Below are 24,679 nucleotides of genomic sequence, written 5' to 3' on the forward strand. Positions count from 1 at the left end.
GACTTAAGGTGAACCTACCTTACTAGGAGTGGTCTTATGACCAGGTGATCTGGCCAAACTGGAAAGGTGGTCTTCATCCAGGCCAAGATTCTTAGACTCTTGGCCAGATTTCTCTTAGGGGGCTTTTATGCTACTGTAACAATTAGTCCATTTATTCTTTTGTTAAACAAGACAGTGTAGTTCTGTATGTGACAAAAAATTCTGGGGATGAGATTATTAGTAAAATGGAGTTCATAATGCCCAGTCTTGTGCAAGATGGAATGGGCGGTGCTGTGGGATTCCTGTGTCAGTGAGTGGCTTCCTCAGAGCTACCAGGCTACCTTGAGAGCAGAAAGCAGGAAACATTGAGCCTAGCAGAGTGGGGTTGGTCTGGGAAGAGGCAACAACATGAGTACGGCTTGCAGGAGAGCATGGGGAATCTGTGGAGTTACACCTTGGCCATGTACTTTGCAAACCCTGAGAAGGCAGGGAACAAGAGTAGCCGCTTGTAAAAAGAGAGAAGCTCTACCCCACACAGCTCATATTTTTCTGGAGAGAGGAGACAACTGCAGATATCTGAATATGGCGCTTCACAGTGCTAGTTTGTGTGAGGATCGAACCAAGTAGGGACCTGGAGTGGAGCATCATGGGTAGAGATGAGACTACTTTGAGTAGGGTGATAAAGGGTGGCTCCCCTAAGGAAATGACCCTGGAGTTTATTCTGCAGAAAGAGCAGGGGTGGGTCACATTTAGCACTGGGAAAGGAAATGGCTAGGTACAGAGCTGGGGGAAGGAATATGAAAACATGAGCTTGAAGAGGAGGATGGGAGCGATCAGAAGTCCTGTGAGCTCAGTGCTGGTGGCTGGGCCTTGACACAGCACGTAGTGGACAGAGGATTATTTGGTTGTCTTAGAGCATAGAACTTACAGGATGGAAGATTTGTTGGAGGAAGCAGTGGACATAGAAAAGGAAATGAAATAGCCATGAAATCACCAATGGTTATATCTATGATTATTAACAACATGCAGCTCTGATTCCTCCATGTATATTATATGGTTGGAGCTATTCTTACCAAATCCACTAAGCCCATTTTTGGGATTTGGAGGCAGACACTCAGAGCTGAACAAAACTTGCCTAAGATCCACTATTTGTTTATGACAGAAGTGAGACAAAATCAGGGGATTTGACTCCTGAGACCCAGCTTGAAACCCCTGGTCTGAGCTCTCTCTCAGGACTTGACATTGATGACTATGGAAAACATCAGTGAGGAAGAATCTGGATAAGCCTGTTTCTTGCTAGGGAGGTTGGGAAGATGGTGATTCTCAGTCCCGAGAAGGAAAGGCCTTGCAAGGGACCAAGCAAACAAAGGCGGAAATGCTTGGAGTCACTAAGTGATGCAGCCATTCAGAATAAGTGTAGGCCCCTCCTCCATATGTATGCCAGGCAATGTTCTGGAAGGAGAGGGTATGGACAAGTGTCTTGTCTCCTAGAGCTGACATTCTAGAGGTAATACAGGTAACACATAACACTCCACAGATGATTATCAGCTTGGCATGTTCAGAGCATTATAATCGGGGTCTTCTGGATTTCCAGGGACCTGTGGGCTGGGAAAGAGGGACCATCTGGTTGGCAGTTGGCTTTGCAAGTTAAAGCTCATGAGGCATTCTAGCTTACACAGAGACTAGAGTAAGATGTCCTGGGCAGTGTTTGTAGGTGTATTGACTAGGGCCCTAAGAGAAAGTTCCTGAGAGGTGATATCTACAGGATCCACAGCCTCACAAGGGTCACCAGTTCTCATGACTGTACCAAGAACACGAATTGAAGCCCTCTGAGCATGCCCAACCATTGATCCTTGAGACATTGTCAGCAAACCACTAGGTCTCAGTGTTCCTCTGTGTTGGAAGCCACCTGTGGTCTCTGAAAACAAAAAATTCTCATAAGCTAGAGAGAGAAGCTAAGAGTCACAAATCCCCCTGACAGTGCAGACCCTGGTATTGTCCTGAAGAGAAGGTAGATTTCACTTTGGACACCCCAAGGGGCAGAGGAGCAGGGAAACATAAAGGAAATTGTCAAAGCCGGTTCCTGGAGGAGATGACTTCTAAAGGGAACTTTTAGGAAGGACAGGAGCCTGTGAGAAGATGGAAAGATTTCCCTGGACAGGGAGCAAGATTAAATGTGCAGATAAAATGACATGTGGGACAAAGAGAAGTAGCTTAGCACATTTCACATTGTTAACCTCATGGCTAAAATCAGCTGTTGCTCCCCTGCAGTGGATGGCGATTATGCAGGCTTATACCTATGTGTTCTCTGAATGAGACATGATGGTAACTATGGTGGCATTAGAAATTGGCGTACCAAAGCCAAGTCAAACGGACCTTGTGTTTTCCCCATGACTGTCTGGTTACCTCAGACTTGGCCTTTGGATTAGTCACTGGCCAGTGGGCACACAGCCTGTGGTTCCTCATACCACCACACAACACTAGGGCATTGTAAAGTCTGGCAAGGAAGGCTTTTAGTGGGCTTTAGAGGAAGCCAGGTGGCAGACCTGCCTCTTCTTCTCCAGCAGATGGCTTAGTAGGAGAATTTGCTGAATTTAAGCATTGGGCCCCTTGGAGTAGTTCAACATAACCAGTTGGGTTATTTTTGAGTCACGTTCTCAGTTAATCACCCTTAAGCACCTGTTCCATGTGTGGAAGTCTCCATTTATAACCACTGTCTTTAGTCCTCGACTCATCCAGCCAGCAGTGCCATCTGGCTATACCCTCACCACATACAGTTCAAAATGCTTCACTTCCCTGTATTGTTTCTTTCTGGTGAGTCCCCTGTCCTAAAGACAGCACCACTAATGCAGGGACCTCACTGTTACCCTCTTCGTCCCTTTATCCTCTTCTCCCCGCCCCTGTCTTATGTAAAATCTTTTCCATATATAAGCTCTTTCTCCATCTGTGAGATTTGTTTCCCCATGTGGAACACCTTGTTCCTGTAGAAGAGGTTTTCCTTTTATGTTCCGTTGTCCTTATCAAACATTTTGCCTTGAGTTCCTCTTTAACTGTGTCTTTCAGACAGTGTGAGCTCCTGGAGGTTGGCTATGGTCATTTCCGTCTGTGGATTTCAGGCTGTGTTCTTTGCAGTCAGTGGTCATTAATTTGGGGTGGGGAAGGTCAGGTTGCTGTTTACAGGGCATTATATTCACTGCAGTGCTTCATCTTGAATGAACTACAGCTCTGTGTCCACCATGTGCCATGGCGGTCACAACTGCCGTTCGGTATTTTCCCATTGTATGCCAGCTGGCTTTCTCGTTGCTGTGACCGAATACCCGACATTGATCATTTAAAGGGGGGGAAGATTGATTTAGCTCAACGGTTTCAGAGGTTTTAGTTCATAGTCCTTGGTGGCTCTGCTGATCCTGGCCTGATGGAATGGCTGAACGTCATAGTCATAGAAGCCTATGGCTGAGTCTACTCACCACATGGCACACAGGAAACAGAGTGAAAGAGAGGAATGAGGCATGACTTCAAAGGTGGTTTCTGAGGACCTATTTCTTCCAGTAAGGCCAGACCTCCTAAAGTTTTGACAGTATCCCAAAAGGGTGCCATCATCTAAATGGCCAAGTGTTCAAAACACGAGCCTTTGGGGACATTTCACCTTCAAACTATAGGATGTTTATTCTTTACACACCATATATTGTACTTTTTCATTTAATCAATAGCCTCATAAGGAGGTTTTTCTCAACATTTTGCAGAGGGAAGAATTAGCACTCCAGTGTAGGTGTGAACACTTAAGGTTGACACTTGTAAATGCCGGAACTGAGTTTGAAACCCATTTTCATTTGTCCCTGTATTAGTTACTTTTCTTTTTGCTGGGAGGACAAAATACATAATAAGAAGCCATTAAGGAAGGAAGGGTGTATTCTGGCTTCAATTTCAATGGAGTCTATCACTTCACAGAGAGAAAGCCAACTGGTCACACCTGCAGTCCAGAAGCATGGCAAGAACAGGAAGTGGACTTGGGTTCTGAGGCTTCACACCTTCCTCCAGTCACTCAGTCCCTTCATCCAAAGTTCACCCCCTAAAGTTTCCATAACCTTCCCATACAGTGCTACCAGCTGGAGGCCAAGTGTTCTAATACACATTTCACACTGAAAGCACAGCAGCCCCTAGTAGGGACTTGTGTCATGCTGCCATGCATTGCCCAGTAAAGGCCGGTCACTGCCGGCAGTTGGATGAATGAAGGCCTTGGCCATACTAGAAAAAAGAAAGACAGGCTAGTATTCTTGACAAGGCTGCAGATGACTTCAACATGAAAGCCTGGCTTTGATTTGAAAAATAATGAGCATTAGGAAAAGATGCCTTGCCAGCTGCCCATGACAATTTAGAAACATGACCTCCTGTCAATGTGTTTCTCCACAAATGTTATTATGTCCAGGTAGCAGATGCAAAGGTTGACATAGTTGTTACATATGCCCTACTTCAAATTCTTAGAACATAGGTGCCGTGGCACCAGATGTGGCTACTGGCTTCCGTTGGGTGTCACCAGTGACTTTTGCCTTCTGTGGTACTTTCTTGTTCATACTCAAATTCTGAGCTTGGTGGAGTGTTCTCTGGATTGCATTCCCAGTATCCTTTTAAGAAGCCCTGTTGACTTCCACAAGAGTTGGGGACACTGCCCCCACATTAGCAGCTGGGAAGGGGGTGTTTTTTCAGTTATAATCGAAGCCCTTACTTCTCCCCAACCTCCTCCTCTTCCCCCACAGGCGGAACCCTCTGCACTTCCACCTCATCGCTGACTCCATTGCGGAGCAGATCTTGGCTACACTCTTCCAGACCTGGATGGTACCCGCGGTACGCGTGGACTTCTACAACGCTGACGAGCTCAAGGTATGGAAAGGAGGAAAGGAAGAAGGGAGAGGAGCCGCTCTGATTTGATCTAGCCCGAAGGGTTAGTCCAGTGAAATTAAATAGAGTGGAGCAATTTGCCTCAACTCTTAGCAGAAAGTGTGCAGGATGTAACTGGCCTTCCCAAATTTATCACTGAACATAGTAACACAACCACCTTGTTAACACAGGACCACATTAGTCTGGACAGTTCTGGCCACCAAGGCTTTCCGTAGAGGCAGAAATTCCACTGGCTTCAAGGCATATCTAAACATGGTCTGTGGTAGAATCCTAGAGAATTCTGGTGCCAAGTGAGGCAAATGTTGGCCTCAGAGTCTGACAGACCCCAACTTAACTCTGCACTATGAATTATCAGTCATAAAACACAAAGCCTGTCACCAGCCCACTGAGGCATATTTTCTCACAGGTATGAAGGAGGTTATAATTCCAAGTTCTGGAGTAATTAACAGTTTTGGATGAGAGAATATGTGAAGATGCCCTACGGAAGAGCGTACTGAATAAATACTACGTTAGCCCTGAGGGCTTCAAGGATAAAGCTCATTTGGTTGTCTGGTTCCCTTGTTTAAAGTCCTTTAGTGATGCTTGCATCATAATTGAGATTGTGGTCTAATTAAGAAGTCGCAGGCATTCTGGCATCTGACTTGATTTCCCATAACTCTCTATCACTTAACCTGTAAGTATTATCAAACCCATCTGATCCTGTGCCTTCTCCTCTGTCGTGCTGTTCTCCCTATCATAATGTTCTTCCTGTGCTCATATCACAATCGTACCTGTTTGTACCTGGCAGCATTGCCATCTCCTTGGAGACCCTTCCTGGATCTCTCCAAAAACGGGAAAGAAAGTTTCTCCCCTCACAGATGTGTTCAATCCATGGTCTTAGGCCCCATGCAGCTGAGCAGAGCTATGACTGTATGTAACAGAAAATAGTAAACTTACTTAAAACATTATAAGATTTGTGTGCGTGTGTGTGTGTATGTGTGATTTTTAAAAAATTTTACTTATTTAATGTGTATGAGTTTTGTCTGCATGTATGTAAGTACATATATGTCATGCAATGCCTGCAGAGGCCAGAAGAGGGTATTGAATCCTCTGGAACTGGGTCCTCTGGAATAACAACCATTGCTGTTATCGATTGAGCCATCTCTCCAACCCCATGCATGCGATTTTTAAAATAATATTTTATTAGTTCTTTGAGAATTTCATACAATGTATTTTGAGCACATTCAATCCTGCTCCCCCATCTCCTCTCAAAACCAACCTATCTCTCTACCCCACCACGCATCTCATGTCTTCTTTGTTTAAACCCATGGAGCCGATTTATGTTCCCAAATACTCTTGAGTGTGGGTTCATCCCCTGTAACATGGACAGCCTGCCAGTGTCACAACCTTAAAGAAAACTGTCTCTCCCTGCCCCAGCAAGTATCAGTTGCCAACAACTTTTCATCTATGGTTGAGGCTTCCTGCCCACCTCCCTACTCCATGCTGGGATTTTATTTGGCTTGAGCTTGCACAGGTCTTATGAATGCTGTCACAACTTCTGTGGGTTCATATGTGAAACTGCCCTGTTGTGTCAAGAAAGCGCTGTTTCCTTATAGTCATCTACCACCCCTGACTCTTACAGTCTTTCCACACCCTCTTCCATGACAGTTCCTGAGACTTTGGAGGAGGGGTGTGACAGAGATGCCATTTAGGGCCGAGCGCTCTGCAGTCTCATTGTCTGGGGACTGACCAGTTGTGGGTCTCTGTGTTAAGTACCCTCTGCTGCAAAAGGAAGCGTCTCTGGTGAGAGTTGGGTATTTGAAACTCAACTGAATGGTTCTTGAGCATGAGCTCTATAAATGACAGTGCTGTGCCACAGCATGAGAGGGTCGGGCACACCCTTAGAGTCTAGTAGTGTAGTACAACCTCCTTAAGGGGATAGGAAGACAGGAGGAACACATTATTTTCTGTTTTTCTGGTGCATCGTAAGTGGTGCATAGTAGGTGTTCGACATACTTATGGGTTAGGCGCATTGCTGTCATTAGAGGAACCAGTACCTTTGTAGAAAAATGTCTGTGCTCTGCTTCTCATCACCTTGGGAAGGACCAGACACCTAGGCATGGGGCTGATTCTGGCAAATTGCTTATTCTAAACCCCATAAAGCCATTATCTTTTCATTTCAGAGAGATAACATTTTAAATAGATCACAGAGATGCAGACTGGAGTTTCCGATTTTCACATATTTCAGTCTCCGAGGTTGATCAAGATGTTCAGAATTTAGCATTTAGGGATTGTCGTGGTAATTTGTGTGCCATTCCAATCTATTCTGAGCTAAAATTGATTAACACTCTTAAAAAGGCAAAAACAAAATTTAGCAAATTGCAGCACTAATTAAGGTGAAAGCAAGCCACTCTGTCTCCCAGGGTCTTAGTGCCAACAACATGGAGAAAAGAAACAAGAGAGGAGGAGCAGAGCTGGCAAGAAAGCTGCCTCTGCCTCTCCCCTTAGCACGCCACTTCCTCCAGGCTGGCCCAAGCAGAACAGCAGCCCTGACTTTTATAGAAAACACAGCATCAGCCAGGTGGGTGGTGTAGGCCTGTAATCCCAGAAAATGAGGAGACTGAGTAGTTCCAGGCCAACCTGAACTATAAAATGAGACCCTGTCTCAGAAAGGGAAAAAAACTTGGGAGGTGGAGAATTCCTAAGTTCAAATGCTGGTTTTCCACTGGGGACTCATGTAATCAGATCTGAGTCTTGGCTAGCTCACTTGTCAAATGGGCAGGGAGCGGTACCACCAGAGAAGAAGAGATGTGAAAACATAACCCATAGGAATGACCGGCAGTGCTGTCGCATGCCAGGTTCTTAAGGATGCTTCACTCTTTGGGGGCACGGTGGCTGGAACCTATAGTCCATGCACTGAGGAGACTAAAGTGCGAGGATTGTTCGAGACCAGCCTAGGCAACATAGCAAGACCCTGTCTGAAAAGAGCATTTTTAAAGTTGAAGAGTTCCGCTCCCTTTTGAATCCCAAGGCTATGAAGTACCTAAATTGCTGTTGATCTCGTTAATCACATGGCCTGTGATGTGACTGGACCCTAGAAGGTTGAAGAGGTATGGCACCATGGGCTGTGATCAGCCCTGGAACACAGAGATTCCCTGAGAACAGAGGAAAGAGGGAGGGCTGTGCTTCTCCCAGTCCTGGGGATCCAGGTAGACCAGTTTAGTACTTTACGTTCTGGGTTCTTTTAAAATGTCTCTTTAGATTTTATTTATTTATTTATTTATTTATTTATTTATTATTTATTTATTTTTTATTAATTATGTGTGTTTGCCTGCATATATGTGTGTGTACCACATTCTTTCCTGGTGGACCAGAGGCCAGAGGGTACTGGATTTCCTGAAATTGGGAGTTACAGATGCTTGTGGCCCCCCATCATGTAGGTGCTGGAAATAAAACCTGGTCCTCTGCAAGAGTAACAAGTGCTCTTAACCCCTTATCCATTTCTCTAGCCTCACATACTGGGCTCTTCCCAGATTTAAAGCCTCTAGTGCTTAAAAATTGTGATAATTTTCAAAATACAGTCCAGCGTGTTAAAAAGGAATACTGTCTTCCAGAATGTTGGCGTGCATAGAGGATTTCTGACATGTATATTTCCATAGCAGTTAACAAGACCTCTCCTGTGTTCCTGGATTCCACAAGCCTGCTTCTAGAATCTAGCAGGAAAATGAATATGAACGCAGAAAGTTCCTTTGTTTCATATATATGTAGGATCACATACATTTCTTGAGGAAATTCATCACTAAACTTAATCTTTCATGCCATTGTGTGCTATGCTGATTAAATGCCTAGTTCTCCTCCTGGGTTTCATCCCCAGTGTCTACTTGGTGTCTACTTAAGAAATGTTTGCAGCCAGGCATGGTGGCACATGCCTTTAATCCCAGCACTCGGGAGGCAGAGGCAGGCGGATCTCTGTGAGTTCAAGGCCAGCCTGGTCTACATAGTCAGTTCCAGGACAGCAGGGGGTACAGGGAGACCTGTTTCAAAAAGACCAAAAAAAAAAAAAAAGTTTGCTAAGTAAATGATGCACAGTGAATTCAGTTGTCTGTTTGCTTTGGTTTGGTTTTTCCCAAGCACAGGGCTTTTAACCCAGGGTCTTGCATATGTTAGGCAGGTACTGTACCACTGAGCTATATTCCTTTTCTTCATTTTACTTCTTGCTTTGAGGCAGGGTCTCATTAAGTTGTCCAGGCTGGAACCCATGATGTTCCTGTCTCAGCTTGCTAGTAGCTAGAATCATAGGCCTGTGCCACCAGGGACAGCTCTAAAGCTGGTTTCTTTTTAAATTTAAAAAAATTTTTTTTTCATTTTATGTATATGAGTATTATGCCTCCATAATATGTAAGTGCACATGTGTCATGCAATGCCTATGGAGGACAGAAGAGGGAGGTGGGTCCGCTGGAACTGGAGTCACTGACGGTTGTTAATCACCAGTGGGTGCTGGGATTCAAACCTGATTGCCTCTTAACCACTGAGCTATCTCTCCAGCCCCCTAAAGCTGTTTTCTTAAGAATGACAGTGAAAGAGTTATCTTTTATCACAACCTGTGGTCACTATATTTTGGAGTATGATTTGGGCCCTGGGGTCTGCCTGCCTCTGTCCTTGCAGTAGCATAAATAAGGTATAAGGCAGCACTGTGTGTACCCACCCATATCTCAAGACTAGCCCTGGGCAACTGAGGGACCATTTTTCCCTCCCTCCCTCCCTCCCTCCCTCTCTTTCTTCATCCCCTCCCTCCTTCACTTTTCTCATCCTTCCCTCTTTCCTTGTCAATCAGCTCCAGAGTATAACCTGTCTCCACTCAATTTTGAACTATACTGTGTTCAATCACAGTCCATGTCTCAAATCTCAGTGGAGCACTCTGGGAGCACTGTTGAGTTTCACCTCAGTCATTCTCTTATAAACACCTTTTAGAGTCAGCATCCCCCTCACCGTCCTCACACTGCTATCTCCTCCCTTCCTCCTTCCTCCCTCCCTCCCTCCTTCCTCCCTCCCTCCCCCTCTCCCTCTTTCTTTCTCTCTTTTGCTTTGCTTTTTGAGATGGTGTCTCACTATGCAGCCAAGATTGGCCTTGAACTTACAAGCTAGCTTCAAACTCACAATGTAGCCAAGGTGAATATTCTTCCATGACAAGTATCAGGCACAGAACACATTATAATGTCATCCTTTAGATGATATCTGGGAAGGAGGAAGAGAGGGCGGGACCCTCTTTCTTTCTCTCTTTTGCTTTGCTTTTTGAGATGGTGTCTCACTATGCAGCCAAGATTGGCCTTGAACTTACAAGCTAGCTTCAAACTCACAATGTAGCCAAGGTGAATATTCTTCCATGACAAGTATCAGGCACAGAACACATTATAATGTCATCCTTTAGATGATATCTGGGAAGGAGGAAGAGAGGGCGGGAAGCGAACTTGGGCTGTGTTCCACGGTTGTGTTCAACAAGTATGTCAGACATCATGTCTGCAGACACAGGATGGCCTCCCCTGATATGGCTGGCTCCAAGAAATCACTTTGTACAACTGTTGGAAATGGCATTTCTGAGAAATGCTCCTGCGGGCCCCTTATTATATCTGTTAGTGCTGAAGATAATGTAAAAGGGAATAGGGAATTTATGAGGGATGGGTACATGATTAAAAATGAACTGTGGGAAACTCACTGTGGACTGGTATACTTCTTTCCATAATGACCAATTAGTGCGGATTTGCAAATAGCAGTCTCTCAACCTACCCATCTCTGAGGCCTGTAAAATACTCGTTGGTCTTCTTGGTGTGTGCATGGCCGGGTTATATCCAGCTTCCAAATCCCTGTATCAACAGGGTATCAGAACTGAGGGCATCTCTGTGATCTGAGCTCTGTTTAAGGCTTGCAGCTCTGAGCATCTCCAGAGACTCAGGGACTTATTTTGGTAGAAGGCTTTGTAGATAGCAGCATGCTGTCACACACTTCTCACGACAACCCTCTGGGATGGAGAGTGAAGTTTGATTATCCCTATCTCACAGATAATTCATAAACCTGAAGCCCAGCGCTGGAGTATTTGCCTAAGATCAGGCAGCTAATAAATGCCAAGGCTGATATTTGACTTTCCCCTTTTGAAATGAGATGATATGAGATACGAGGTTGCATAATTCGCTAGGCACAGCTGGGGTTTAGATCTGAAGGAAAGGACAGAGAAAGGGCTGGTGATGAAGGGATCCCTGTTTCCAAATGGACTTAAACTCGAGGTTCCTTTTGGGGCCCCATGGGCTGTGTCCAGCATCTGTTTCTTATTGTATTAGTTACTTTTCTGCTGCTGTGATAAAACATCATGGCCAAGGCAAGTTAGAGAGGAAGAGTTGATTTGGCTTGCGGTTCCAGAGAGCTAAGAGTCCATCATGGCGGAGGCATCCAGGAGGCAGCAGGAGCGGAAAGCTGAGGGCTCACGTCTTCAGGTACACACAGGAAGGAAAGAAGACAAACTGAAAGTGAGCCAAGGCTGTGAACTCTCATATCCCACCTCCAGTAACATGCTTCCACCAGCAAGGCCACACTTCCTAAAGGTTCCACGACCCTCCTGAAAGAGCACCACCAACTGACCAAGTGTTCAGGTACTTGAGAGCCGATGAGACGTTTATCATTCAAACAACCGCACTCACAGAACGCATGTTGTTTTTTCCTGTACTGTGTGCTTCTCTTGAACTCCTGCAACTCTGTGGGCAGGTCTTCATATCGCCACTGTACAGATAAGGAAACGGGCTTAGGGAAGTTAAATTACTCCAAATCGTGTAGCTGAACATGCTAGAATGGGATTAAAACCCAGAGCTGTCTAACACCACCACGCCTAATCGTTCTCCCGTCTTGTCTTTCCCCTTATTGTGTAAGCTAAGATACTGTCTATAATTCGCATTAGACAAGGGTCCCCCAAGCTCCCAGTGCTGTTTCTTCTCTGGTTTTCCCAGAAGAACAAATGTACTCAGCATGAGGCCTCCATTTAAAGACCTGCGGGGAACAGATCTTCCTCCTAGGGATAAAAGTGATCTACTCCAGGGATGCTGCTGAGGTTCGGAATAGCCCAGTTGCTCCCGTCCAAGGATCATGTTTGAAATTAAATGATCGTCACTCTAGGTAGTTTGCTTTAAATCAGCAAAACATTTCTCGCCAGCATTTAGACAAGGCCCTGCATGTCTACCAGCCTTTCATCTTGCCCCATCTGGCCCGGAATGTCACTCCCATGCCACCACTGGGATACAGATGATCCTGAGTTCATGAAGGGAAGCGGCTAGAGCCGTGGCTGTTTCATGGTTCGCCTGTCTGGTGGGAAGCCCTAATTTATCTCCTTTTCTCTTAGACCTGATACCTGCTCATTCCTCACATCAGAAAGGTTGTGAAGTGGGATTCAGGACTGTGGTTAGAGAAAATATTGATGATTGACTCTACAAATTGGCTTCCCAGTCATCCTTAATTGCCTCTGTGCTGCTCTCTGTGGAACAAGAGGAGGTTCTCTTCAGACAGCTGTACTCTCTCAGCCCTTGCAGGCCTTTGAACACCTACTTCAGTTGTGAGTTAGGTGAACCGTGGCCTACCCTGAGGAAGATGTGCTTCCTCAGCAAGGCATTGTCAACTGCAGGGAAAGGAAGAGAGCTTAGATCTCAGGTGGGATGGAGGCCAGATATTCATAACTTTTGGAACAATTGAGACATATTAAGGAAAGCAAGTTGTACAAGGTCTCTCTAGGGAATCTTTCCAACGTAGAGCTTTTCTCTAAATTGGGCCTGAGTTTTCTGATGCCAGGCCTGGGCTATTGTTTAGAGGATCTGCACTTGGCAATGGTTGACTTTCAGTTGCTGTGAATACATGACGTTGTGGGCTTGGAACAGTTCAAGGAGATGTAAAATTCCCTTTTGGAGGACCAGATATACTGTGGGGTGCACAAAGCGGACCCAGGAGTGCAATACAACGTGTAGCCCTCTCATGTGTATTAATAGCTAGAGAATCACAGGGCACTTAAGGCTGTCAAACAATAGCAGTAACTCCCTTTATTGGTAACGATTCAGTGCAATTAAATAGTGTCTTCTACTAGGAAGCACATTGCTTGGCACGCGGTGGGAGCATGACACATTCTGTTCCCTTCCCTTCTCCTCACATGGCTGGCTGTCATATGTAGACAGGTCCCACTGAGCATGGGTCGGCTTACAGTACTTTACCTTTAAAACAATGCAGAATCAATATACACTCAAAGTGTGCTTGAGATTTTGAATTTGGTCTTTTTCTGGCTAATGGTTTGTGGTACGGTTCTCTTTAATGTTGGCAGCAGCAGAGAGCTGTGGTACCTGCAGTACATGGTCAGTCCTGTTCCACCAGAGGAAACGGCCACAGCTGTATAAGGTGCTGTGCTGTTCAACTGCAGTTCCAGAAAGTTGGATGCATTAAATGCGTTTCTTTTGAATTGCAGTATTCTCAGCTTACGGTAGCATTGTCAAGATCTAACCCCATCGTACATCAAGGAGCACTGGTATTTGAAGGTGGTTGTGAATAACTTCCTAAACCATCTCTTCCAAGCCCACCATGTCATCATGTCAGTTACCATGGTGATTGCTGACCTCTCAAAGGGCAGTCATCATAGCTTGGCTTTCAGATAGTTGATGATGTTATACTTTTGTTCTTTCTTTTTTTTTACAGTCTCTTGTTATTACAGGAGGGCTGGCAGAGGTTAAGTATGGGCAAGACTAGGAAAATTACCACTCAGTCATTCTCTTTCGTGCTTTCCTGGTTCCTGGATTAACCATGTTGTTTCTGAATATGATGCGTAGTTTTTTAATAGCGACACTATGCCTCTGACCTTTGTCACAGAGAGTGAAGGCAAAAATCACAGAATACCCATGGGTGGACAAGGGCTGTGAACTCCAAAACATATCTTTTATGTGTGGAAAACTAAGTCATTTACTGCGATGTTCGGCTTATCTACAGCTTTGTAGATAGCCAACAGAAGTGTCATCTGGCATTAAGGAAGGGTCTTTTTATGCCAGTTGTCCCCTTCATTTTTGACCCAGGAATTCTCTTCTTTATATTTTGAACTTTCTTGATGAATGAGACTTGACCCTTTTAGAGAATTATGGAAATCTGCATCAGGAAAGAACATGGCAGTCATCTGACGTTGCTTCACATTCCCCTGTGTTATCTACAGATGATTCATCACCTTTGTTTAAACACTTCCAGAGATTAGACACCACACCTCCCAACTTTGTGTTGTATTTAGAAATTCTCAGAGAGCTGCTTGCGTTGTACTTTGCAAGCCTTCATCTTACTGAATTTTGCTCATTTGGTCAAGTATTATTGAAGGCCAAATCAGAGTACACAGTCCATTCATGTGTAAGCTCATCCACTTTCTCCAGTAGACTGTGAGAAGCAGCAGAGCAAGGGCTGTAGCTTAACACTGTGCCTAGCTCGGAAGCAGCCCCTAACAAGTGTGTGGGTTCTGTCATTGGGCTCTGTAGAGTTGAGCCCCCCAAGTAGCCTTTCAGACACATACCTGGCCTATCTACTGAGTCTTTCTTCTCCTTCACCATCTAATTTAAACATAACCTATGTGACAGGACTCAGCGACATGGAGCCACTTAAATGTGTCTGAGTTGTTTTCTTCATAAATGACTTGTATCCTTCCTCTCTTCTTTTGTCTCCGTCTTATTTCTCTTTCACTGTCTTGTAGATCTTCACGTTGTTTCCAGTCTCTATAGTGACCTTTCTCATCTGCCATTATCATTGATCTGAGCTCAGAGACTTACAAACTCATTTAAAGCAATTCCGTGTCCCAGACTAAACTTGGTTCCATCTTGATCAGTGTCCCCTCCTGACTAGTTGTGGTCTCCCTGGCCATTGCTCATTCACCTTGATGAAGGAGGAGATGCTTCCATTTGTCAGATTTCCCCATATCCTCTCAAGAACGTCATGCTCTACATATAGGGTAGGTGCTTCCTTCATCCAAAAGCATGACCAGAGCCCTGCCAAGCAGACGTGGAAGAGGCACTGAGCTCTGCCTACTGGATCTCTGGGCAGTACTATTGTTCTGTTCCATGCACCTCACCTATCAGTACCTTGGGTAATAATCAACTTCGTCGATTTCTGTGTAGGTGGAATGATGGACTTTGAAGTTTAAACAGGATCAGAAAAGGCAGAAACAAGTTAGGAGGAAGGACACTTTGGCAGTTAGCACAGCCTTTATCAAAATTGTTTAGTAGGAATAGGGCTGGGTTGGATTTGGAGAACGAAAGCTTATAGCTTTGGTACTGTATGTAAAAGTGGTGTGTGGGTGTGGGTGTAGTGATTGTTTGGGGACATATTGTCGGAGAAGTGGCCACTGGGGTAATATGATGAAAAGTCAGTAGAAATCAAGGGCTCCGGGTACTTGGATAAGGGAGAAGGACATCAGATGGTTCATCTGTGGAATGATAAAATTCAGGAAAACTTGTCAGTACTCACAAAGAACCATAAACATGCACAGCAAAGGGACCTCCTGCCAGCCAGTGAAGTCAACATAAGGTACACAGGACTCAGTGTATACCCTGGAGAAACACTTGAATTATGGGGATTAGACCAAAATCCCTCCTTTAAGGGTACTAATTTTCATTAATGAGAATTGACTGTGTGCCAGCAAAATGTGCTTAATATGCATAATCTTACTTTATCCGCACAATATGCCTTGAGGTGGCGACACTTACTTCCCTTTCCAGGTGAAGAAACTACTGCTGTTACAGGTCCTTCTTCAATCTGCTCCGCTAATAAGCTGTAGAATCAAACTATTAATCTTAAAAGTCTGACTGTTGAACAACCTGCCTTATCGAAATAAGGCAGTACACATACAATCTGTAGAATTTAATGTTTTCTCTTAAAGAATTTTTTTAAGATTTGTTTTTATACAAATGTCTATGTAAGAGTCTGCCGTGTGTGTGTGTGTGTGTGTGTGTGTGTGTGTGCATGATGGTGCCTGGAGAAGCCAGAAGAGGGCATCAGATCCCCTGGAGCTGGAGTTACAAGCAATTGTGAGCTGTCATGTGGGTGTTAGGAGCTGAACTCTCATCCTGTGGAAGAATAAGAAGTGCTTTTAACTGCTGAGCCATCTCTCCAGCCCCAGTTTCGCAGTTTTCTAAAAAATTATTTTGTATTTATTTTAATTATGTGTATCTGTCGGGGGGAGGTTGTTGTGCATATGAGTGTGGTGTTGGAGTTACAGGGTGCTGTGACCTTCCTGAAATGGTGCTGGGAATTAAACTCAGGTCTTCTTGAAGAGCAGCGTGTACTCCTAACCATTGACCCATCCATGCAGCCCAGTACACACACACACACACACACACACACACACACACACACACATTTTATAAAGCAAAATGAAGCTCGGCATAATGTCACATGCCTGTAGTTACAGCACTCAGGAGGCTGAGGCAGGAGGATTGTGAGTTTAAGGCTAGTCTAGGATGGCCAGTGAGGCAATGTCTCCAAAACAAAAACAAAAACAGAACAAAGGGAAAATATGTCAGGTGAAATAAACTTTAGAGTACATTCAGTTTAATTTTATATATAGTTAAAATGCTATTTCACCATGTACTCCACATTTTAAAAGTTGAATGTTTTTATTTGAATTAAATGTGTTTGTATCTGATATTGTACTAAACAGAAAAATATATAAGTGAATGTGGAGCATGTGGTATGTCTACAACGTGGACACAGGTTAAGCACATTTACATCCTCAAATGTCTATCACCAACTTAGGATGAAAACTCTTTTACCTTTTTTAAATTTTTCAGATAATTGCTTTGTATTTTCACCCTACTATGCAAAACACAGCAGGACTTCCCACACCTACCTTCCTGTAACTTAGCACCCACTGATCAACCTTTGCCTATACCTCTCTCCTCCCCTCCCCAGCCTCTAGTAGCCACCATTTCCCCCTCCTCTGTAAGATCAACAGTGTTAAATTCTACAGGTGAGAACCTGTGCTATTTGCCTTTTGGTGTGTGTTTCACTTAACATATGATGTTCAGTGCAATCCATGTTGTCACAGATGATGGACTAGGACTCTATGTGATCTACGTACCACATTTTTTTACAATATATATTTTTACCAAATTTTTGTTCATATCCATTCATTAGTTGATAGACACGTGTTTCTATTTTTTGTATGATGTAAATAATATTGCAGTATTGACACATTATATTTCTTTTGGTTATATACCCAGAAGTGGGCTGCTGATCACATGGTAGTTTTATATTTAATCATTTAAGGAACTGCTGTAAGTTTTCCATAAGGACCATCCTTGGTTAATGTATCCATCAGCATTATAGGGTCCCTTTCCTCCACATCCTTGCCAGCACTTATTATTTTTAGTCTTTTTTAGAGTGGATGATCTTGCTGGAGTGAGGTGGTTGTTTTGATTTGCATCTTTACTTGTACCTCTTCTCTTTAAAAATATCTATCTATTTGAGCAGAATGCCCCCCCCTTTTTTTTTTGGTCTTTTTGAGACAGGGTCCCCCTGTAGCCCCAGCTGTCCTGGAACTCACTATGTAGACCAGGCTGCTCTTGAACTTAGAGATCCCCCTGCCTCTGCCTCCCGAGTGCTGGGATTAAAGGCGTGTGCCACCATACCCGGCCGGAATGCCCATTTTTAATTGGGACATTTGGATTTTTTTTCTCAAAAGCTCCTGTATATTCTGGTTATTAATTCTTTGCCAGATACATTATTTGCAGTTACTTTGCCCCATTCTGTCTCATGTCTCTTCATTCTGAGGCTTGTTTCCTGTTATACAGACATCCTTAGGTTGTTGTAATCCAGTTTGTCTAAGTTCACTGTGTTTTAGAGTCTTATCCAAATACTCTGCCTAGTCTAAGCCCTACAGCATTTGTCCTCTGCTTTCTTCAGAAGTTGAGCAGTTTTTGATCTTGCGCATAAGTTTTGGTTTTGAGTGGAATTTTTAAAAAATATTTTATTTATTATTATTTTTATATTATGTGTATGAGTGTTTTGCCTGCATGTATGTGAGTGCACCCATGTCATGCATACCGCAGAGGTCAGAAGAGGGCTTCAGATTCCTGTGGAACTGGAGTTACGGATGTTCGTTGCCGCCATGTGGGTGCTGGGAATCGAACCCGCATCCTCTGCAAGAGCAGTCAGTGCTCTTAACCACTGAGCCATCTCTCCAGCCCCTTGATTTTTTAACAGATGAGACGTAAAAGTCTAGTTCCATCCTTCTATATCCAGATGTCCAGTTATTCCTTCTGTGTTTTAAAAAGATTGTTCTCTCACATGTTCTTAGCACCTCTTCAAAATTAGTTGACTGTAGATGTGTAGATTCAGCCCTACAGTCTTTGCATCATTGCACTGGCCTATGGTATGTTTTTATAGTCATAACATCCTGTTTTGGTTATTTATGATACTTGTGAACTTTAAAAATATTAATGATTTTTTTCTTTTTTTGGTTTTCATACTAAGCCTTCAAACATTTAATATAATATACGTGTTTGTAGGTAGGTATGTGTGTATATCAGGTGTATACACATGCAGACACACCTCAGTTTGGACATGCTGAGTATTTCAGGCACTCCTTGGTCACACAGGGCATACATGGGGTGACATTTCACTTCCACGTTGCACTTTGATATCAGGGCAAACTGTAGAGAAAAATATATTATCTTCAAAGAGTAAAATTCCTCCCTCGCAAGCCATTTTCACTATAAATAAAATGTCTGCAGAGCTTTAAGCAAAATAGACAAAGACCCAACCATGTATTGACAGTCATAGACCAGAGGAAGAAATAACATGCAGTGTGAGAGCTCAGAAAACAAGCAGGTCCTCAGGTCATTTCCCATCCACCCAACAAAGGCAGGATGAATGCATGAAAAGACCTTGGGGCTCCTGCTGGATGGATCATTGAGTAAAGGCACTTGTTGCCAAACCTGAGGACCTGAGTTCAATCCCAGGGACCCACATGTAGAAAGAAATAACCAACTTCCACAAGTTGTCCTTTGACTTTCACTTTCATACTGTGGTACATGTGCACCTACGTGTGCATGAGCTGTACACACAAATGCATAGATATGTATAAAAAAGTAAATAAGGGGCTGGAGAGATGGCTCAGCAGTTGAGAGCACTGACTGACTGCTCTTGCAGAGGACCTGGGTTCAAGTCCCAGCACCCACATGGCACCTACAAACCATCATTAACTCCAGTTCCAGGGGAATGTGACGCTTTCTTCTGACCTCCGCATCATTGCATGACATGGGTGCACTCACATACATGCAGGCAGTACACTCATACGCATAAAAAAATAAAATAACATATTTTTTAAAAAAGTAAATAAGTAAGTAAAGTCTCAATAATAAAAATGAATGAAATGGCCTTGTTATCAAGGGGCAGGCAGTATATACTGAGAGAGGGTACACAGAGAATGATCTATAAGTAATTGCTCCAATCAATTTCAAGGCTGAATATAAATGTCAAAAGATTGTTTTGAAAATACGTACAAAGAACCAGCTCATTACAGAAATTCAAAAACACTATGGAGAATGTGGATTGGGTTTAAATGCTGCAAAATTTCTAATGTTTTGAGGAAGTAACAGAGTTCTTGGCGGAAATAAAGGTTAACTTTGTTTCTACAAAGCTTATATGTGATTACTAGTGAAATAAAATATAATGAGAACTAAGTTATTAGATATTATTGTTGTAAATGAAACAAAATATTAAAAGAAAATAGGAAATAAAATGAGAAATGAAAAACAGTGTTGCTGGTCACTAGACACACACATGCAAAAAGCTCTACTGTTTATACCTCAGTCCGCCCAGCAAGTAGAAAGCTTCCAAATATTTAAAGCACAAATTTATAGAAGTATAGATTATGTTGGGAGGGTTTCTACCACTAACATCATTGCACCATATAATTAAAACCAAAGAGAGCTTTAAAAAATATCATCAATGTCAACAGCTATCAAATTCCGTATCCGTTATGTGGAGTAAGAACAAAACGTTCATAAAAAATTATGTAACTGATTGCATCCTAGGATACACAAAAGCCTCATTAAATTCCAAACCTTCAAAACCAAGAGAGCCCATTCTTGACTACAATGTATTAAAATTGCCTGCCAGAAACTAACATTTGAATGATAAAGTTCAAAGTGCTTGGAAATTGGGGGAAGGTAAAAGCATCTTCCTGAATGTTTATTTAATCCAGAAGGAAATAAAGGCAAAAATGAGACCCTGTTTTGGAACTAGCAAAAGGACATTGCACACTAATGTTTATGGAATGTGCCCAGAGCTGTCACTGGAGATGTGTTAATAACCTTCAGAACTTTCATTATTCAGAACCATAGATGATGAATGCAATTCGCTTCCCATTCAGTAATTGAAACATGAACAATGGTGTGGCCCAAGGAAAGTAGAAAGGAAATGTAGTTAACAGCAAAAGTCTGGGAAGCAAGAAAAATAAAAAAGTGAAAAAGTAAAAATATCAATTTCGAAAGCTCTTGCCATATATTACAACACACCAAACATTGGTGAAATTAAGTAGTAAATGACAGAGGAAATGCTAATAAGCAAAACGAATCTTGAGGTGGCGCTTGCTAATATGTACAGAAGACAGTAATGAAACAGTAATAGGCAGCATTTGTCTGTCATTTACATGCACTTGGTGCAGTCCTTAGCACTTAATGTGGATTATCTTACTTCATTCTCACAATGACCTCTGGGAATGAGTGTGATTAGTATTTTGCAAACCCAAGCATAGAGACACCTTGACCAAGGATTTTTAGCCACAAAGTGCTGGAAACAGGACCTTGGTTCGTCCTGAAAACCATGCTAATTTGTGAACACAGTTGTGTTTATGTGTGTGTCTGTGTATCCATATGTGTATCAGTATGTGTTTGTGTCTGTGTTTTTAGTCTTTTCAGCAAAAAATTGGAAGTCTAGCTCTGGGAAGGCTACTGTAAGCATCTTCCCACTTCCTGTGTAGGTTTGGTGTGCTTTGAGAATGAAGTGCTTACTTAGGAAGCAGGGATAATCAATATTTTTATGTTTTGCTTCTCTCTCTCTCTCTCTCTCTCTCTCTCTCTCTCTCTTTAATCTATGGCTTTAAAGTTAATCAGCTTGGAGTTCAAGTTGAGCAACTTGGGATTTTCTAAGGCTCTTGATGTGTATGTGAGGAAGAACCCAAAGGCTTCTCCAAGTTCAGGTGGATGGACAGCCGTGAGGGAAGCAGGCGGCACCTGCTGCTAACTCTAATGAAAGGTTTCTGAATTCTCAGCTGATTAGTGGGAGGCACTTCTGGTCTGTACCATGGAATGGATCAATAAGGTGGTAAGGATTTGCTGAGTACACACTCTTCCCCAGTTAGTCATATTCAGGAAAGCCGGTGTATTCTCCAAGCCCTACATGAATCTAATGAAACGGAAGCGGGACAGCACCAGTCTGTTAGCACTGCATAGTTGAGATGACTCCACAGAAGCAGCAGGACTTGGAGCAGGGTTTGAGGGGGGCTTGTGTGCTTTCCAGAGATGATGCATGCAGATAGTCAGTGTGTCCATTCTGTAATTGAAAACAAGAAAGCCACAAATGGGAAATCTGCTCTAAACCGAGCATCTTCAAAAGCACTGGCTAATTTATAAGATAGCATGGCGAATAGAAGCCATAAAAGATGCTCTTATGGATGTCATGCGTGCCCAAGGAGTCACCAAGGGATGAGCTGGGCCAGAGACATGCTGCTAGTAGGTGGGTGTGGATCTAACTGGCTCATATTTGGAAAATAGGACATTAATTTTATACAATACAAAACCTAGTCTAAAATCAATGTCCCCAACCCATACAGCAGGCGGCAGGGCCAAAGAAGGCACTCAGTGGGACAGACTTTGTTCACTTCTCTCCATAGTTCTAATCTTATTACTTATTGAACAACTCGGAACAGAATGCCAACTGTAGACCCTGGGGGGTGCTACCAAGAGGGTACAGATAATCCTTAGATCCTGACCGTGAGGTGGTCAAGTATAAGAATCTTGAGACAGTGTGGTTTCTGAGGGCAGATATCTTGGTGGATTAATCAAGAAAGAATAAAATTGGTTCATTTTCCATAGAGTTACTATTTTACCCTGAGGCAGTTCCCTAAGAGAAGGTGCTGAAGGGGCTCAGCTGAGAGCTCCCTCCATAACTTCCCACATCCTTGGTAGGGGACATCTGGAAAAGTGATGGGCTGACCACTGCCTTGACAGAGGGTGGACATGCTAAAACAGACATGGGATGTGAAGACAGGGATCAGAGTTAACTCCCAGAATTGGAATTCTGGAACACTCTAATAGATACACTGTGGTAGAAAAGGGGGGAAATTGAGGAAGGACAGGTCTGCACAGGTAGAGCAAGACTTCTGTTTGTCAGAGGCTGGAGAGATGGTGCAGCAGAGAAGAGCACTGCTGCCCTTGCAGAGGACCAGAGGTCCCAAAATAAATCTTTTTTAAGAGACTTCTGTTTGTCATTTAGATGTCCACTGAAGGAAGTTTGGTTACTACTACAACATACATGACTAGAATTGCACAACACACAGGAATCTTCATCCTTGATATGTTTTGTTTCCCACTAAATAATGTCATGTGCAGAATGAGTGGAAACACAGGGCCTCACAGGACCAGGTGAAGGGGGCTGGGGAGATAGAAGGCTCATTCTATAAAGTAATGTCTTGAGTACCTGACTTCTTCAGTCCCCAGAACCCATGTCATAAAGACTGGGTGTGGTGGTGCACATGTATAATCCCATCATCAGGGAGGCAGAAACAGGTGGATCGCTGTTGCACTTATGTACACATGTACACACACACACACACACACACACACACAAAGAGAATAGGTGAATTGCTTTGGCATATCCTGGAGCTGGGCCCCAACAGAAGGCATCCTTCTGTGACTTCTTTTCCTACAAGGCAAACATCAGAGTGCTCTTGACCTAAGGGTGGTTAACATCTGAACTCAGATGCCTCCAAAACAGCAGTGCTGAGGGAGCTGTCCAGTCCCTGGAGCTTGCATGCCTGGGCTCAATGTGAAGTGGAGTTTAGTTGAAATTTGCCTGCTGGGCAGACAGGTGCTAAACTCTACTGTGAAAGGTGGTGCAGTCTTTCTTTCTGGGAGAAAGGCATCTTGGGTCCTGCTCACTGCTGTGGCCAAGAGAGGCCTTCCTAGAATCAGTCCCTGGGCTTTTCTCTTCCAGACTTTATGTCCCCTCACATGTAAGTATTGCTTGATTCTCTTGTTTGTGAGGGACAGAAAGTACCCTACAGGGTCTCAGGGATGCTGAGGACTTTAGACCCTTACCTCCGTCCTCCTCCCAGGCCATTCCTTACCTCTGGATAGCAAATTTTCCATTGGGTCTAAAGAGAGGAAGAGCTTGGTTCTCCTGCCAGGATCACATCGAGACTGTTCATCCGCATACATTTTTTTCTAGGTTTGTAGTAATATATTTCCTTAGGCTTAGCATCATTGATGGTTTGGGCCTGGTAGTTTATTTGTGATGTGGACTGATCTGTCAGAGAACAGGGTACCCATCAGAATCTCTACCCATCAGAATCCAGTAGCAGTCCTTCAGGAGTTGTGACAATTAAGAACATCCCCCAGCATGCCAAGTCACCCCTACATCAGACTCTCAGCACATCCGAGGTAACTCCACTGCCCAGGCAAATACAGACTATTATAATTTTGGAGGCAATGGAATGATGTATTCAGACCAATGAAGCCATAGATCAGAAAATGAATTATGTCTTTTAAGCATGCCCAGCTACATATAATATAAAGTGTTACTTGCAGTAGATGTACCCCTTGTGGACCCATGGTGATTTCCCTTCATACTTCTTTCACTGTCTGGGTGCCACAGGGCCAGAGCCTCTGTGTTTTCTAACTGAAGCATGGGAAGAGAGCCAGCCGTTCCCAAAGGCAGCTTTGGAGAGGACTTGGAAACACTCCAGGCTTTTCAGCCCTTGTTCCACGTCACCAACTTGATTCTGGAAGAAAGTGCACCTAGGTGTAAAATTGTGTTTCTTTGCTAAAGAACAGAAGGCAATGCCTCAACACCAGTTCATTTCTTCTCAGTTTTTCCCCCAAAGCATTCAGGGACAGTAACATCAGAAAACTCTCACCTCATAACAGTGACTTTCTGGAAGGCCAGAAGGGGTGTTTTAACTCTGCCATTTATTAGCTATGCAATTGGGGTTTATGACGTTTTAAAGACCTACTCTCCTCCATGTAAAATGGAGACATGAACCCCTTATTTGCCTGATTCACATAATTATTTCAACAATCAACTGAAATGATAGATGAGAAATTGCAGCAAAAAATGAACTATGATTTCTATGTATTATTGCTATTACTATTATTATTTTCAGGGTCATTTTTTCAAAAATGGATATCTTCACAAACTGACCTGTTAAATAGCCTTTTGTGTGCACTACTTCCTTGGCTAAAAGCTCATCTCCGATATTTTCATTGGATTTAACCACTCAGCCAGGCTGAATTCAAGAACCCCAGTGGGTTTTAAATCTGCTCACTACTGGCTAAATAATATGTTTGAAGAGAAAATAGCAAGCAATGATCAACATCTTAATCTCAGGCATAATAGCGCTGTGGAAACTCCCCTTTCTCAGCCCCTGTTATTATTAATATGGTGTTATTACTTAACGTACATTGTGTTCCAGAGGGTGCTCACTGCCTTTACATTACATATACATAATACATAAGCCCTACCCTCCAAAACCAGCCATTATAACCAAGGAGAGGAAATC

The 24,679-nt window shown here is 43.4% G+C and overlaps 1 protein-coding gene across 5 annotated transcripts in view; it reads left to right on the forward strand.

Moving 5' to 3' along the window:
- Nucleotides 1–24,679, forward strand: part of Large1 (LARGE xylosyl- and glucuronyltransferase 1) — a 581,831-nt gene that overhangs the window by 281,239 nt on the left and 275,913 nt on the right. For all 5 annotated transcript variants that reach the window (XM_029568309.1, XM_029568308.1, XM_029568310.1 and 2 more), the window contains one exon: nucleotides 4,734–4,857. In XM_029568309.1, coding sequence (XP_029424169.1) covers nucleotides 4,734–4,857 — 124 coding nt within the window. The remainder of the gene's footprint in view (nucleotides 1–4,733; nucleotides 4,858–24,679) is intronic.

Source organism: Nannospalax galili, unplaced genomic scaffold, assembly GCF_000622305.1.
Source record: "Nannospalax galili isolate Female #2095 unplaced genomic scaffold, S.galili_v1.0 scaffold39, whole genome shotgun sequence".
Lineage (NCBI taxonomy): Eukaryota > Metazoa > Chordata > Mammalia > Rodentia > Spalacidae > Nannospalax > Nannospalax galili.